Below are 17,884 nucleotides of genomic sequence, written 5' to 3'. Positions count from 1 at the left end.
TATCTGTATTGCAGCTATCAGTTTCACTGTTTCCTTTTTTCTGCTCTATTAGGATAATAGTTAGGCACACGCAGGAACCTTACCCACCATGTAGTCATGGGATTACAACCTCCACATATGTGTGCAGTTTATTTGAATTTGTCTTCAGGAAATGTGATCAAAGTCAAATACCATATTGCTGATAAATGTCATATGATTTGGAAGCCGTGCAAAGAGTGGGTCATCAGCTCAGTAGTCTGATGGATAATCCATTCTGGGAATAAAAAGTCTTCAGCAGAGACCAAAATGCTCAAGTTCTTTAAAAATGAGACAAACAACCTCACACTGTGGTTGATAACAGTGGTCCAAACAGTCCACTGTTATCCAGTGACACTGATACTCAAATAGTTTAGAGACAGAAATGAATGATCTTTAGCCTTGGAGCAAGAGAAACAGGAAACAGCTCAACTTTTAGGTTCACAGACTTAGTGATTAAAGAGGCTTAGCCTTCAACAATGCTAGAAGGTGAGAAAGACACAGGATGGCTGAGCCACCAAGTGGTTTTACCAGCTGTCAGCATGGTTTAACCCCAACCAGTAACTAAGCCCCACACAGCTGCTCGCTCACCCCCCACCCCCAGTGGGATGGAGGAAGAGAACTGGAAGGGTAGAAGTGAGAAAACTCATGGGGTGTCATAAGAACAGCTTAATAATTGAAATTAAATAATAGTAGTAGTAAAAAAAGTAATGAAAAGGAAATTAACTGAGAGAGAAATAAAACCCAAGAAATGCAAATGAAAAGAATTGCTCACCACCAACAAACCAATGCTCAGCTAGTCCCTGAGCTGTGGTTCCCCACTGCCAACCTTCCCCCTAGTTTATTGCTGAACATGGTGCCACCTGGTATAGAATATTCCTTGGATCAGGTGAGGTCACTACCCTAGCTGTGTCCCCTCCCAACTCCTTGTGCACCCCCAGCCCACTCACTGTTGGGGCAGTGTGAGGAGCAAAAAAGGCCTTGGCTATGTGCAAGCACTGCTCAGCAATAACTAACAAATTCCCCATGTTATCAACAGTTTTCAGCACAAATCCAAACCAGAGCCCCATACGAGCTACTGTGAAGAAAATTAAGTCTACCCCAGGCAAAACAAGCACACCAGTGCAAATTGCACGAGATGTGAGGTGTCATCACCTACACTATAGCAAGAGCAAAAGATCATAGAATCATAGAATGATTTGGGTTAAAAGGGACCTTAAAGATCATCTAGTTCCAACCCCCCCCCCGCCAAGGCCAGGGACACCTTCCACTAGACCAGGTTGCTCAGAGCCCCATTCAACCTAGCACTGAACAATTCAAGGGATGGGGCATCCACAACTTCTCTGGGCAACTTGTTCCAGTGTCCCACCACCCTCACAGTAAAGCATTTCTTCCTAATAAGGTGACCAACTTAGCAGCTTTCTGATCTCAGCCAACTCACACAAGAGGAAATTAGTGGATAAATCATTCATGAAAATGCTTTTCAGTAGGAGTGGAAAGGGGACGGAAGAGAACAGGAGCTTGATGAGTTTTACAATAACTTTGCTTACAACAGCTATGTATGGGATTCGCAAGTCCTAAGAGCTAACTGGTTATCCTTTAGGATTATGAAGTCTCATCCTTCTTTCACATTACATCCTATCCTATTCATTAACCAATTCACTAATGAAATTACTGCAAATTTGGTCAGAATTTCTAGTATATGCATGTCTATAGTACTGTATGTACCCATTCTTTGCTCTGATTTTGAAACCAGTTGTCACGTAAGTGTTGACAAGACCAATCAGTCCAAATCAGCAACAGGGATTCGAGTAAGAGGATTTCAGTACACTAGCTATTGACACAAATTCTTTCTGATTTTAATTCAGGATATAGCTCAAAGGTCCACTTGTTCATCAGCACAATCAAAATTATTTCATGAGCACATCAGTTTAGCAGATTGAACATCTCATAAACCAGGAACTCTTAAATCATTTGGAAGAAGCCATCTTCAAAGTAAAGTCACACTTCAAATCAGATAACTGGCAAGTAGTGACTTAAGTTCACAACTTAAGCAAAGGTAGGCTGTACAAAATTAACAATCTCCTTGAATCTAATTACTTAAATATAACAAAATGATACATAAATTATCAGTCACAACCATTTCTGGTATATTGCCTGAGATTACTGAAGTTTTTGAATCAATAAATACAGATATGAGCAGGAAAATTTTTACTTATTAGACTGTGACATCATTGTGCAGCATTATTATTTGGATATGATCTCCATTTTCCAGTCTCCATCAGTTAGTCATACTAGTTTCATTATAAATTACGCAAGATTCTTCTCCCACATTGAAGTACATAAAGCCAACTATAACTCATCCTGCAGGTCCTATGCTCATATGAACAATTATTTCTATTTGAGAAAAACTGATAACATCCCCACTTCAACAAGCATCTGCAGTGTAGCTGGCAATAACTAGTTCATTTGTTAACATTAAAATAAAACAATAAAAGCATGAGTCTCAATGAGTCAAAATTACTGAGCTATCTTAGTGACAAGTACTCTACTTTAGTCTGGATGAGGTATTATGCAGCAATTTTATATTGTTATTGCCAGTGTAACTAACTATAGTGGATAAAAATATTTGCAATCTTCAAGGTTATTAATCTGGTAGCTTTCCAACACACTACATTTTAGAAGTAGGAAATGACAGATTGTAAGTAAACAACTTCTGTCTCCAACCTCCACTGGCTTGGGAGGCTCACACAGCCTTGCCAGTTCAGGTTTTGTGCAACGACAAGGTTTCCCAAGTTACCAACCTGATGGAAAATTCTCTCCAGGAGAATTTTGCAAAAACCCAAATCCTGGGATATTCTCACTCTAGACCAAAGTGAAAGTCAATATTTATTTAACTTAAACTTAGTGCTCATAACTAGACTTCCAGTCACTACATATTTCCAAATTTGAAGGTGACTGTTAAAGGTACACTACACACATAACTGTATCATCATATGCTACAAATGAATTATACCAAAACAAAAGAGAAGCTGGAAGTACATACTACATTGAAAATACAGTCAGGAGAGCCATTTGTTTGCAAAACAAGAAGCTATGAACATTTCACAAAGAGCCAGTATGTTATATCCAGTTATGTCTGCCAAATCTTGCTGCTCCTTGGTAAGGCAAAATGGAAAGGGAAGAGTAAACAGTGGTAAACATAAGATAAGCACAGAAATCTAACAGAATTATTCAAAATAACACACCAGTGCGTATCCAAACAAATACCATAAAAGGCACATGATGAACAGTCCAGTTACTGAAGACAAGATATGAATATGAGAGGGAAAACTAGCTTCCAGGGAACAGAGTAACACAGCGGCTAATGTCCTAATGTGGGTGAACTTCTTGAGAGTCCTGCTTAAAGTCCAGTGAAATCAATAAAAGACATACTGATTTCAAGTTACTATGGCTGAGACCCTAATTTCATGAGTTACATGCTACCAACTATCTTTAATCCAGTTATCTATACTCAAAGTAAATCTTTGCAAAAATATTCTTCAGTGCTGAGGGATATTTACCTTTCAAAAAAGTGCAGAACCTTTTCCTAAAACAATTACAAGTGACTGGTTCCTTCCAGATGGTCTGTCTGCACCCACTTGCACTCACTTACATTTGTCTTTTTCCAAAATACTTACCAGAACCTGTCAGCTGTGAAGGAAAATCATTTGAACACCAAAGCCAATATTTTGTCATAATCCAACATACAGCCTAATCATAAAATATAGTGCTTCTAAAAATCTTACATACTTTACACTTGCTGACATCTTTAAACATTTCTTAGTTGAATCTTATATATATCTAACTTTACTGAGAGACGTAAAAGTTAAAAAAATATATTAAAAGGTTGCAAGTGTTGGGTTCACTTATTAAAGGAAATACATGAAAGAGGTAGAAGATTCAGAAACACCATAGATGTTCCCATTACAATAATATCTAATTGATCATACTGCTGTTGGGCAAGGTATTCAACTGCACCACAGAGTCAGGTGTTTTATTCTGCAATGGTACTACCCAAAGCTAAGAATCGGTCAATTTTGGAAAGCCAGAGAATTATACATTGATTTAATATGGTCCAGTTCCTTTACTAACTGAAAATTCCCAAACGGAAGATATTTGTTTTACAACAACCTTTAGAAGTCTCAGGTGTTAGAAATATAACCATCCACTGACTCAGGAGATTAACATCTCCATGGTAAAGGGTTTGTTGCCCTCCATTCTGTTCTTTTTAGGCTACACTCACTTGTACTCAGTTTAATGCCCCCAAAAATGTCAAGGGGTCTTCAGGGGCAGCAAGCATAGCATTCAAGCGCATGGTAAAGGTGATTCCAGTAACAAAAAAAATTAAAAGACAGCAATGAAACTGGCCACTTGCCCAGCACTGTTATTATCTAGTGCAGTGAAATCCTTATACTTCTCATAAGCTATGCCTTGCCATCTAAAACAGTGTCTGAAATGCTCTATCAAAAATACACAGCAACTCTCACCAGAAAGACTTCACATCACCACATCCTGAACTGACTACTTAGAAGTATTCCCAAATGTCCAGTAAGTTTGGGTTGCACATGACTTAAAGACTATGTTGTTTGCTGAATCATTCTTGATTACACCTGTGAGAGGATACAGTGGTCATCTCACTGAACAATGGATTTTGGCTGGTTCCTCTTATGATGATTTAGGACAAAGTGCTGCTGTACCGGTTTCTGCAGTCTACTGTACAACTGAGATTGTCAAGACAGTATAAGATGCTTAAAAATAGTACAGATTTTGGTCAAACACCAGTTTCTGAGAGACACAGTTTTACAGTACTGTACTTTCAGTATTTCCAAAGATGTCTGCTCGTAATATTAGAAAATCTGAAGTGTGATGATGTTAGTCATGACTGTTTCTTTAGGCATTTGGCAAAATACACTTACGTATAACAGCTATTTTTGACATTATCAAATGTTTACATATATACAATCTGTATATTGAGATTATAAACATGTAAGATTAAAAAAAAAGAGATATGATCCTTGTTTGTTTGACATTTGTGTCAAATAGTTCCCTTTCAAAGCTTGAAATCCTGTCACAAAAAAAATCCTATATTTCTTACTCCTGCATGCTAATCTCTACTACAGCATGTTGTTTATCCCTTACATGTGGAAAGTAAAGAACACAAGGTTCATGCATACAGTGTACAAGTTTACATCGTCTGGGCTCTCCGGGAGGCACATCCCCAGTTCCATTTTGGTCTGACTCGGGACTGCAACAAACCAGAGAAACACCTCTCTTATTCAGGACTGGCAAATGGACTGCAGTTGGGATTCTAGGTAAGTGTACCTGTCATCATGCGGCATAGCCTTGTCACATCCGGGCTAATTATCCTCTATTAATTGTTATGATTTTGGTTGTTCATCAAATCCGTAAAATACTAGTCAACAAAAAAGAAAAAAAAAAAGACAGTTTTTTTCCCTTCCAGATGAGAGGAAGTTCTCACTGCGATCACGGGCATCTCTGTTGATCTTTCAAATTGTCTGAAGAGCAGATGAATGTGCAATGACTCAGTGATGCTGAGTTTCTATAAAATCCAAAGTAAACAGTTCTGATGTGACCCCAGGAAAACAGTGCAGCTAGATGGACGTCTCCCATAGCTGGAGAGGGGGAAAAGGAACACAAACACACATGGAACACCAAGATAAAACAGGCTGTTACCCAAACAGTGCAAGGAGCTTGTTTGGGGAACTGCATTTAAATCACTTGGGTTACCAAGGCTATGCTCTTGGTCTCCTCTCAGCCTCTGGTGGGTATCTGTTCAGACCACAAAGTCAGCGGACAGTCTCAAGCATTTTAGCATGACTTGCAGTTGGCATAGTAAATGTCCATGGCTGGGAGTGCAAAGTGTTTGAAGGAAAAATGTCAGTGTAGCATCAAACTTGTACTAGACAGCTTTTACCTTACAGTTACACTAACTAATATTAGTGTAGACATAATTTCCCATTCTTTTCTGCCCAACTCTGCTCAGAACAGCTTGACTTTCTGCTGTGCGTTTGAGCTGCTGCCAAAGCAGCTCCAGGCCTGCGACACATCAGTAAAGCCTGGCCTCCAAGCTGTGCTGACAGACCCCGTGCTGCACCTCACACACTTTCTGCCCTGAGCAGCACCGGGGGTAGCAGCTTGCAGATTCCCTCAGCAGCACTCCACTCTTTTTTTTCTTGACAAAAGAGGGCAGAGAACAGTGATGAGCATCAGCAACATGAACCAAAGGTATTACAAGTAAAACTTCTAAAGCAAATTTCAGGGCTTTTTTGCTTATTCAAATACCTGCTATGTCTGAATTAACACAAAGGAAGCAAGAGCTAGCACTGCCTTTTGGAGCAGCTGGAAATCTCTCTCTATGGATAGATCCACCCACCACACATTCCAGCAGTTCCTGCTCACCCTGGGGGGTCAGGGTGGGGCTCAGGTCACGCAGTAGCAAAGTCCCTCCAGGTCTGCAATGGCTTGGTGCAAGCCCTCCACATGCTACATAACAGGAACTTGGTTACTTTTCTATAAAGCTGGAAAGCAGCTATCCCCCGAACTTGAATGAGAGTTGCTGGGAGAAGGGGAAAGGAAGGAGAGCCAGACACACCACTTGCTCCAGGGCTGCCTGTCCTCTGCACCCCAAAGGCTGCCCCAGGCACTCTCTCAGCTTGAAATAAGAAAAGTAGTGAAATATGGGCTTCAGGGCAGGTTTAAAAGCAACCTGAACACCTCTCTGTAAACACAGCCACCGAGGCTGCCTTAATGACTGCCAGAGGCTCAGCTTTCAGCAGCTTCAGAAGTTCAGGGTGCAAATGAAATGCCACTCTTGCTTTCGCTGCTAGTCACAGCTGTTGATCTGCTCACTTTCCTTTCAAAAAACTACCAGTAAATCAAGTCACTGATAAAATGGAGAGAGAAGAGGGATACATACCCTGGCACTTTGCCTGTTGGCTTTTTTCTCTTCATCAGGAAGTGGTGGCATCGGGTAAGGATATTTTCTGCTGGAAGCAATAGATCCAGTGGAAGAAGATGGAGACTTTGCAGGAGACAGTGTCCTGAGATGTTGAAACACACAAAATAAATGTGATGCTTTTGCACTCCAGCACTGCAACAGCAACTGCCATTACTCTGAAGCTTGGTTCAGAACCAAGTATTTAGCTTATTATTGTCTCAATCAGGGGGATAAAATTGCTTCATCAGAAGTCTAATAATTTCATTATATGAATAAAGGTATTTATAGATTTCAGGAACACTGGAAGAAAAAATAAAATTTGCTACTTCTTATTAGAATTGTATTGCATAATAAAAAGGATTTCTTAAACTGTTTTATACAGTACTGTAATTATTAATTATAAAATTAATAAAACGAATCTGCAGTTGAATAAATACAGAACTAAAAGATATTATAAGGCCTAAATAGAAAGAGTAATTGTATAAATAAAAGCTGAACAACATCTTCTGCCAGTGACTAAATGGTAATTATCAGCGTCTTTATGGATGTATTACACATCTCCTATATTGATACAAACATAGCAAATAAATCTATTATTTTTATAACACATTAAATTACACAAATGCATGCACTTAGAGGCCAAACTGTTAGTTGTGAAGTAACAAAGGCATATACAAAGTGCTAATAACAAATTATTATACATGCAAGCATCATACAGTGCATATTGTTCCAGCCAAAGAAAGAGTCTGATGAGAATATACAAAAATGGACTGATTAGTCAATGGCAATCAGCATTTCTGTACAAGGTGAGTAGAGTAAGCAGGAGCAAGTAAATGTTTGTATCACATGAAAGGCATTCTTTTCATGTCAATAAGGCAGCAGCACATTATTGACTGAAATTTTATACCCAAGAAAAACTCTTATGCTTCTGTTTTGAGATTCTGCACTTTTCCCACTTAAGAGGGTTCTATCTAAATGAGAGGCTCTAAATCTGGGCAGAATAAAAGGGAAAAAAAATCCTCAAAGTAGAAAAATTGAGCTACCCTTATGTTCTCTTATGCAGACCAAGGGAGGCCTCACACTAGTGCAGGCACATCAACCAGACCCTCCCTGAACACCACTACCTACTATCTTCTGAGTTTAATGCATCCCTGAAGATGGAGGATTTCCCTCAGTCCCTACAGACAGGTCTTCCAAGCCCCTCAAATGTAGAAGGGGGTTGCAGCGTGCTGTGCAGCTGTAGACCCCAGTGATGAGCACTATTGCCAACATCACTGATTCCAAGGAATCACAGGAGCGACCCCTGGCAGACAGCCCCACATGCCTGGCTCTGGGATGTAAAGGATCAGGTCCTTTCATCTAGAGAGGACTACAGACAAGGCAGGAACTCTTGTGCCTGGAATTGTTTTGTATCTCTATTACTAAGTGAAATTTATTTACTTTTAAATAATTGTATTTTTTATTCTGGACTAGTGTATCATTTGGTTGTGTCTGCAGCTCGCTACAACAGCACACTCTCTTGCCTCCCATACAAACAATGACTGATGGTAGCCACGAGCAACAAGGTGTCAATGGAAATTAAATGGTGAGAGCTCTCCAGTCTGGCTTATGATCCTCTAATGACTCATATGGTAGCCTCTAAGTTCAACAGCACTTAAAAGATTTGGGTTGGTACAATTATCCAAACGTGGAAACGTACATCTTCAGTACATGCACTTTGATCACCCATTAAGATGAAGTGGACATACATTAATGTTTTCAGGAAAAAAAACTTGAAACAGTTACTGCAGTATAAAACAAGGTTTTCATATGTCCAGCATCACAGATCTGGGCACCAAACTGTGCATGCAAGAAAACAGGTTAATTTAAAAAAAAAAAAGAAAAAAAAATCCAGAGAAACCTTCTAAACAGTGCCCTGCTGTTCACTACCCATACAAGTCCTCTCATCTCTGCCCACATCTGGACTAATAACAATCGCTGATAAACTATTGGTGGATCTAGAATTTTAAAAATAAGGAGAAGAAGAAGGGGAGGGGGGAATAAGGAGAGCAGATTTTAAGTATTATTAGTAATCCAATTATTCACAAATTTTGCCCCACTGTTGCAGTAGAATTTAAAATTTTCATATTAAAATTTATAACAGTGCACTTGGAGATCAGAAACAAGGAACTGGTGTTGTGAGATGTGACTTGGAAAACCCTATCAGAAAGCTGTTTATAATGGTACCACAGCTAGGAGGTGGCATGAAGAATGAAGGAATCTCCATCTCTTGGACCACAACCAGGCACAACATCACCTCCTGCACATCACCGGTTCTTTGTGTTTTAAACACAGTAAGAGAAGGCTACAGTGAGAGGAAAAGCCATGGCCAATCTACCTGTCCATCAGTCTGAGCAGGTGATCCTGGAAGGAGCAATAATCCCCCAAAGATGGGACATCTTGAACATTTTCCTTGCACAAAGAAGGTCCTCTGACCAGGATCTCTAACTGAGCCTTTAGCCAGGCAGCTTTGCACCATAACCCAAACACAATGCTGTCTTTTCAAAAGATTTTGAAGGCCAGACCTCCAGTGTGGCTTCCTACACATCCTTCTTCTCAAATCCCCGTGGCACTGCCTGCTCAGCTGTGGTTTGTCATGTCTAACTGATGTGCACTTTGCCGTTCACCTGCACCTGCAAAGCTACAGTCGAATACATCCAGAATGCAGTTGCACACTTACAGAAATGACCTTGCCCTCCCTTCACAGGGCCTCACCACTTATTTTTACTACAGAGTTATGTGCTACAGTTACATTGTCATCTTTAGTGCCCCCTACTGTGAACATAAAGGACTCAGAGTATGCTCACAGATCTTACAATGCATCTTCTGTGATAAACGTAGTTGTTTGAGGCGGTTTTGATCACCTTTCAGGTTAAGCCCTGCAATTGTGTATGTGCTGTGTATCCCAGATTTACGTATACTTTAAATGAGAAAGAGCCAGTCATGACCTTTCTCATTTACAGGATGCAGAGACAGCATTCAGGGACACTTGCAGGTAATGCTGGGGTTAAAGGTAGGCAAAACTTGGCAGTTTTGGTCAAGGGTGGGATCCATTTAGCTTTCCCTAGGGTTTTAGTTCTGCTGCAATCAAATCCATTAGCTTTCATGCCAAATGTTGCCTCCAGCTAAAACTTATACAAGACACCAGTACCACATCACAACAGAGATTGAGAGGTTTAACTGCCACCCCCAAATGAAGCCATGCACCTCAACGTGCTACAAAAAAATCTAATTTCTGAACAGAAAGCAAGATGCAGTAGCCACTTTGTGTCTATCTTTCTGTTCTGGAAGGTGAAACTAAGAGTGTGGGGAGATCACACTGTGATTCACAACAAAACACTGTAGCAGCAGGAAGACACCCAGCAGCCATAGGCTGCCTGCTCTGCCTCTCTTCACCTAAACAAGGAATGTTGGCCCACAAGAAACAGTGCAAAATGTGTCACCTGGTCACACAACCAAACATTTTGCAATTTTGAGTGTTGTTATAGCTGAACTGAAGGCAGGTGGCTCTGACTGATACGAAATATTCATAAACTGTGATTGATTCTCTTTCTCAGACTGAAATACTTTAGTTAAATTCAATTAATATTCAACCTGGTGAAAGCATTTCAAGACCATATATAGATACTGTCAGCCTAACCTGACCTTTGCTGCCATGGGTAGGTCTTTGTAGGACATCATCAGCCTGAATTATCCTACATTAGGAAGTTAGGATCTTCTAGAAACACTGGTGTGGCTAAACGTTTTAAATTAAGTTCCTTTTAAAAGCCACAGATGTGCACAGAGTTCCTCAGAAAGACCAGAGGGGAGAGGAAGCTCAGGGGTGGCAGAAGAGACAACAAACTATAGCTTGAGCCATCACTTTGAGCACTGCACATCAGTGCCCCAGAAGCACACATTCACATGCTTTAATGAACTCTTCTCCCTAACTCTTGAAATTAAATCTGGATCCTACTGACATCAATAGGCATATTTTTCATCATCTGCCAACACAGCCACTTTGCTTTACTTGTAATAGGGAAAAGTTTTGTGGGTTTTTTCTTTAAGCACAGTGTAGAACTGCCTCAGCAAGAGAACGGTAGATAGGGGCTGGTCACAGCTCTGGCCTCAGCTGGATGCTCATAGAGGAAGGCAATGGAGCTGAGGAGGAGCTGAGAAAAAATCAAGGACACAAAAGCACATTAAAATAGGAGGGAAACGGCAGCCTGCTGTCTCCTGCCTTCCATGCCCCTTCTCAGTGCCCTTCTGACATGGGATGGTCATTTTCCTTCTAGTTATGTGTGATGGGTCTCCATCTAAAAAAAAAAAAATTATTTCCTGGTAAACTATTTTTTATATTTAAACAACCCTAATAAAATAGAAGTTACTGTAAATATTTGCATTAAATCAAATGTAAGCAGCTCAGTGCTTCAGAAGGTGCCTTCTAGGTTTTTTTGTTTAAAATTATCTACAGAAATGCCACATCTGGAGATTCTGGTAGTTTGTTTTCTGAGACCATCATGGCTCCCAAGTCTTTCAAGATTCAACGAGAATTTTGAGTAATCCTTAAGCACATTTCACAAAGCCAGCCTGTGCAGTGACTGTAACTCTCAGTAACAAGAAGAGGCAGTCGCAGCACATTCATAAAATAACATCCCTTGCAGCAAAGCCAAAATCAGGGAAAGGCTTCCTTCCTGGGTTTATTGCTGGGGTTACGAGCGTGTAGCCTGACAGGAGCATTTCTCAGATCGAAGTGTGGTCTGGCGCAAGGGCAGGGGATGCACCACCACGCACATAAAATTAAAACTCAGACTAGTCTTTGAGCAGGAAAATGAGATTTTTCTTCAAAGATCCTATTTTCTTACAGATAGGAATCCCACACCTGGGAATTTTCTGGCATCAGAGATGCCAGCTGCTATTATTACTATCATTAAAAAAAGTAATTACATAGAAATAGCCATCAGACTTGTAGACTAGAAAAAAAACCCCTAGAACATCAGGTGTTAAAAAGACAAATTCTGATTTATAAAGGTTTTTTTAAGCAGATGGAGAAAATCTTTGTAATCTCTTTTTTATATCTTTTTAATATCTCTATTTTCTGAAAATCTGCAACATTCCTAGGAATTGTAAGAAGTTGTTTTGTCTTTTCTCCTCATTCTACTTCGACTCTTCCTACAGCAGCACCAGTCATAGCATATTATTCCTAAAACTATAGGGAAACAAGCAAACCAGCAATGTTACTTTGAGGACTCCTTTGAAAGAACAGAGAAATCAAAGACAATAAAAAAAATATTCCTCAGTCAATCACCTGGTGTAAATTTCCTAATATAGGGCTGTGACTCCTAAAATATGGAGCTGGACAGTCTGACTTTAGCCTGACTTTCTGGTTTATCAAGCCAGATTAGCTTTGTTTTGTTTGCAAATGACTATACAGGCTCAGGCTCAACATCCAGCCACGGAATGTTCTGACACACCATTCTTAAGCAAAATTGCACCTGAGTTTTAGGGAGAAAAAGTTCAGTTCAACCTCGCGTAAACTCATTTCAGGAGAGTTGATCCTTTGCCTTCCATAATGTGCCCACAGAATACTTCCCCATGATTTCCTCACTTAATTAGGACATACAGGTTTCTAAATTTATTCTAGTTGCTTTCTCATTTCTAAAGCTAACTGCTGCAGGCAGTGATTAGTAAGCTTCTATGGTGTAAAATTTTTAATTTATGTTTCATCTCTGCTGATATACAGCTTTAAAATTCACATAGGTCAGCTTAATCCTTATCTACATTCCAAAGATGCTTGGTTTATGTCAGATACAATTAGAAAAATGACTCATTCAACATAACAGCTGAAGACCCTCGGGGCAGGGTACATTCTCATCAATTTAATCTAGTGATATAAATTGTGATATACTGATATTGAAAGATGAAAACAAAATTATAAGTGTGCACACAAGATTTTAAGCCTGTTTAACTAAACCATTTAAAGTAACCTATTTTCAACTAGTGCTATGTTCATATTCCATCAATGTCTTTACTTATTGTGACCACAGGGTGTCCAACACAAAAACCCTGAAAGACAAATATGGGATTAGGTTATGGTGGGCAACTCTTGACTTTGCCTGAACAATAGAGGTCAAAAGGGTATTTTTATGAAAAGGTTTGCTAATAAAAATACATCTCATTTCTCATGTGAGTTTGCCTAATTTCACATTCCAGTGACCTTTGGTCATTATCAATATTAGTTTCCTAATCTAAAGGACCCACCACAAAGATTTTGCTCCATATGCAGCTATGAGGACTTCATGATCAGGTAAGTGTTCAGTTGCTCCATTAAACTGAACAGCTTGAGGCCCTGCAGTCCTTTCTGTGGTTCCACTGGGCTTAAATCTCCCCAGTTCTAGAACATGCTTGATGAACCGTGGACACCAGAACCTGTCCCTGTATCTCAGTGCTAAATCGATCAGATTCACAATACTTCCTGCCTGAATGTCCAAGCACCAACAAAGAGATGCAGCTGATACTGATGGGCACAATCACAATCTCCTGTAAGCCTTGCATTCTTGCATCAAGGATCTTTACTCCCTGTTCAGGACCGAGATCAGGACTGAGAGGCTTGAGTTTACCCATTTTCCCTATTCACTGGAAAGCTTTTCTGTGGCTTACTCTGTGATTTACTAGGTGCTGAAAGCAAACACAAATGGTTTTAAAAAGTAACCATTTTATGGTCTTTTAAGAATTTGGGACATTTTTAGTTCTAAAAATGACTAAATTCCTACCCTGATATTTGACGTCCGCCACTGTTACTATTGGAAAAAGAGTTTCATTAGTATCTTGTGACACAACTCCATCACCTTTTTTTCCCAAATGCAACTGGACATATTAAGTGTCTCTTTCTGCCCTTTTGCATTATTATCAGGTCTACTTGTGTAGCAAAAGATTCTATTTACTTGTTCTTACCATCCTTCAATGTTTTGGCTAAAGATTTTGCTTGTTACTCTCTTTTCCTTATGTTTCTATAATTCTTTCAGCTTCATTTTGGTATGTCAGCTTAGAGCTTCCTGGATTTCATTCATGTTTTATGTTATTTGTCTTAAATTGCCTTCCATTCTCTCCTATGTTAGCTGATCTTTTCAGCTGATGCAGAGATCTGTCGTTCTGTCTAGGCTGTGGGATAGTGTCTTTTGGGAATCTACTGTAATGTTCTCAGTCTCCAGATTCATGTCCAACAGGGAGGCCAGCCTCATGCACGCTTCTTCTCTTTAACTTGTAATGTATAAAATAATACACACTTTTCCCTTTCAACAACAAGTGATATTTTTGACTGAACCCTACCGCACTTGTAACAGATTCATTAGCGGTTTGATAATTAGAGCACAGAGTATATTCTCATACATTTAGCTTTCCAATTACAATATATAAATTATTTCATTGTAGGCTGAGGGTAAAATACTGCTACTTTTTATTCTTTTTTCATTTAAATTTTGGTATGCACTATATAAGACAGTGGGTAGAGTCAATGTGTTATGAAACCACTTGCTTCAGTAAATTAACATTCTATTTAAGTTAATACTACATTATTAGTGATAAATACGTCTCATGCCCATAAAACACTACTTGGCATAAAATGATGCAAAAGCTACTACAAGCTACAGATGATGGTGGGAACGCATGCACTACACACACCCTTTTCAATGGCTTCATTAAAACATTCAGAAAAAGAACTGTAAATTGCACGTGAAGCCAAAAACAGACATCAAAATGCAGCAAAAGAAGAGGGGCCCTTTGCACCTAGAGTAACTTGTATTGATTTATACAAGGTAGGAGTCCCAAGATATTTGTATATGCTGGAACAGCTCTTAAAAATGAGAATTATAGAATTAATTTACAAAATACCTAAAGTATGGTCCTTCAGTGTTTTTATTCACATCTTCTACCCACTTAGCTACATTATATTCTCTTTTGAACCATGGGTTTAAATACCTGCAGAAAGCAATGGAAGGAACAGAGAAAGCAGAAGAACAAGAATAGAAAATCTGAGAACACACAGCACAAGCTTAGCAAGGATGTCTTCATCCCCAAAATGCAAGTGAATATGGCAAATAAATCAGAATGAATGTTGGGTGAGGACTAGGCAACGTGTACAACTGCATGAGAAAATCTGACCTACAACAAGACTCATATGTTTGATTAATCTGGAAACTCTTTGGGATACACCATTCATTTAAGGGTAAAATTCACTCCTATGCAGAAGGCCAGCATTAAGCTCATGGTTTAACTCTCCTCATGATCTCAGAATAAGGATGAAGGGGCATTTTGGCTCCAATCATGCAGTTTGCTTGTTAAAGACACACTTTTGCACTCATCTAAAATAAATTGCAAGATAAGTGCTAAATGAGCACAGAATCTTCGGCTTGACCCTTTCTACAGGAATGAATTTCAGCCTCAGTTTGTTAAAAGGCTTGAATTGTTTGCCACTACAGTGACAATTTTTACACTTATATGCAAATAACCCTCTGATTTTTCAATGTTCATTTAATTTGGTAGGATCACAAGAAGCTTTAATAGAGGTGGGCTGCAGAGTTATCTCACATTTTACAGAAGCAATCTTGATACCAAAACCACACTTTATAGGAAAAAAGTCTGAGCTGCATACTCATATTAGGTACATGAAAATTATGAAATAAAGATGTTTAATTATCTGACAGCAAATTACTAGGGAAGAAGAAAATTTTTTTATAATAAATTTTCTCCAGTAACAAGATTAGCAAATTCCTCCCCCTCTGTCATGTTAAGAAAAAAGGGCAATGCAGAAACAGAAGTCTGCCTGGTCCAATTTATTCTTGTTATATACGAATGGCAACAGTTAAATGATTATTTGTGATCACCACCTTTATATAACAGAGACTAGCACAGTGAAATAGGAAACAAATTATAACCAAAGAAAAAGGGAAAGAAAATTCCTCTTCAAGTTATTGTTGATATTTCTGGTCCAGTTCTTCCCACCCTTATTTGTGAGATTTACTCCAATGACCTCACACACGGGAACAGGCCTCACAAGGGATTGCTCGGATGAATAAAATCGGGCCAAATCATGTCTTTCAACCCCCACCATATTTCAAACCATGTTGACAACAAAAGCAGCAGCACTTTTTCAACTTCTTTTGCTCCTTTTTTGCTCTGGAACATCTCCTCCCCGCCCTGCGCAAGCACAGCCACAGCTCTCAGAAAGTACTCGCCCTCAGCCACAAGTGCTTCTAAGTAGCTTCCTCAGCTCACTTATTTATCAGGAATCGGGAGTGCTTTATGCTTTCCAGCTTGGGATCTTAAGAGAAAGGAAATGTCAAAAGTGGTAGCGCAGCAAAACAGATGAGCCACAATCAAAGCAACAGGCTGATGCCAGCATCGCCAAGAACTAATGAACTTCTGCTTTGACTTTAATTGCACATTTTCTTGTACTTGCTGCAATACTTTTGACTTCAAGTTTTTCATTTGAAAGGGTCTTTTGGTAACCATGAAACACTCCCAATCTGGCTTCCTGTATTAGAAAACAAAGTGTAATGTGCTATCAAAGCATGCAATTGTTGCACAACTGTGTTGCAGGGTTTCCTGGGTCTGGGTGTATTACAGACCACCATTCACCACCTCAGTCCATCTGTTACAAGAAAGGTTAAACTCGAGTTACTGCAGATCACTACATGATACCATTAGAAAGCTCTCAGGCTGATCTTTCCAGCCACATGTTCATTAGCAATGGACAGAATCTGCATTTCCTTTCAGTGAGAAATTCTGCTTTAAAACAAGGTGTCCTTACACATAAGCCTACAGCTAGACGGACAGCTCAGTTTGGCTTGTAGCGCAACATGCAACAAGGCAAAAGACCTGGGCTCAAGAGTACTCATACTCCTCAAGCCAGTGAGGAGGAAGGTTAGCTAGCGCTGCATCAGCAGGAGCACCTCCAAGCAGTCATGGTGTTTTGCCACAGTGAAACTATTGTATACTGAGGGAAGGGACTTTTCACGGGATAAAATGGCAGCCCAGAATGCAGGGGCGGGTGAGACTGACCTGTGATCCAGACTCCCTGTTTGGGGGTGGTCAGAACCCCCTGAGCTTATGCCTTGGGCAGGGGTTTGGTGGGCGAGAGAAAGCCCAGGCTCAGATGCATGGGTTACCCGGCTGCAAAAAGACAATATATAATAGAAAGTCTAAACCAAAGATGTTCTTATCAGTTATAACAACGAGGAAGACAAATGCTTATAGGAAAAGCCGTGCAAATTAACAAAGGTCTGAATTGCTATCTGTTCCCTGGAACCTGTTTTAACACAAGCTCCCAATTAAACTATCAACTTATTCAGAAAACTCTCATTATCATTCCTGAACAATTCTAATTGATTTTAATAGAGAACTCTTTTATCAGGCTGTTTCATCAAACATATTTCTGAAAAAGCATTTAGCCTGTTGGCATTCCTTCCATGTGTAATGAACCTTCTGCCTTTAGTAAAGAACATTAATTTTGTTTTAAAACATCTAGAAACAATTAAAAATGCCCCAAAATACCTTTAGTAGTCTCCACTGAGCTCTACACTTAGCATAAGCCTTGTTCACGTATGTTAGTCCAAGGGTTACGCAAACTTGTGAGCTGTACCATTTTCAGGAGCTGCCCAAAATGCTTGCAAACCTCCCACCAGTGCTGCTCGTGAGGGTTGCAGACCTCAAACCTTTCTCAGTGCTTAAGAAATTTTGCTTCTGTGATTAATGACACGTCTCTTTGATGCTTGGCTGTATTAAAAAAAAAACAACTCTGTGCATAATATGTGCAGTTATTGCAGACTTATGCATACACCAAATATTTTTGCA

The 17,884-nt window shown here is 39.5% G+C and overlaps 1 protein-coding gene across 7 annotated transcripts in view; it reads right to left on the bottom strand.

Annotated features, from left to right (window-relative positions):
* Positions 1-1,852: 1,852 nt before the first annotated feature.
* The window catches only part of ADAM22 (ADAM metallopeptidase domain 22), a 132,937-nt gene continuing 116,905 nt past the window's right edge, over positions 1,853-17,884 (bottom strand). For 3 of the 7 annotated variants that reach the window (XM_027684640.1, XM_027684642.1, XM_027684645.1), the window contains 2 exons: positions 6,995-7,118; positions 1,853-5,690 (listed from right to left, as the gene is read on the bottom strand). In XM_027684640.1, coding sequence (XP_027540441.1) covers positions 5,670-5,690; positions 6,995-7,118 — 145 coding nt within the window. In that variant the 3' untranslated portion in view covers positions 1,853-5,669. The other 4 variants (XM_027684639.1, XM_027684641.1, XM_027684638.1 and 1 more) reach the window with 3 other exon arrangements.

This window comes from Neopelma chrysocephalum, unplaced genomic scaffold, assembly GCF_003984885.1.
Source record: "Neopelma chrysocephalum unplaced genomic scaffold, ASM398488v2 Primary Assembly neopelma1_67, whole genome shotgun sequence".
NCBI lineage: Eukaryota > Metazoa > Chordata > Aves > Passeriformes > Pipridae > Neopelma > Neopelma chrysocephalum.
The sequence above is the reverse complement of the archived record's forward strand: the minus strand, read 5'-3'. Positions and strand labels throughout refer to the sequence as shown.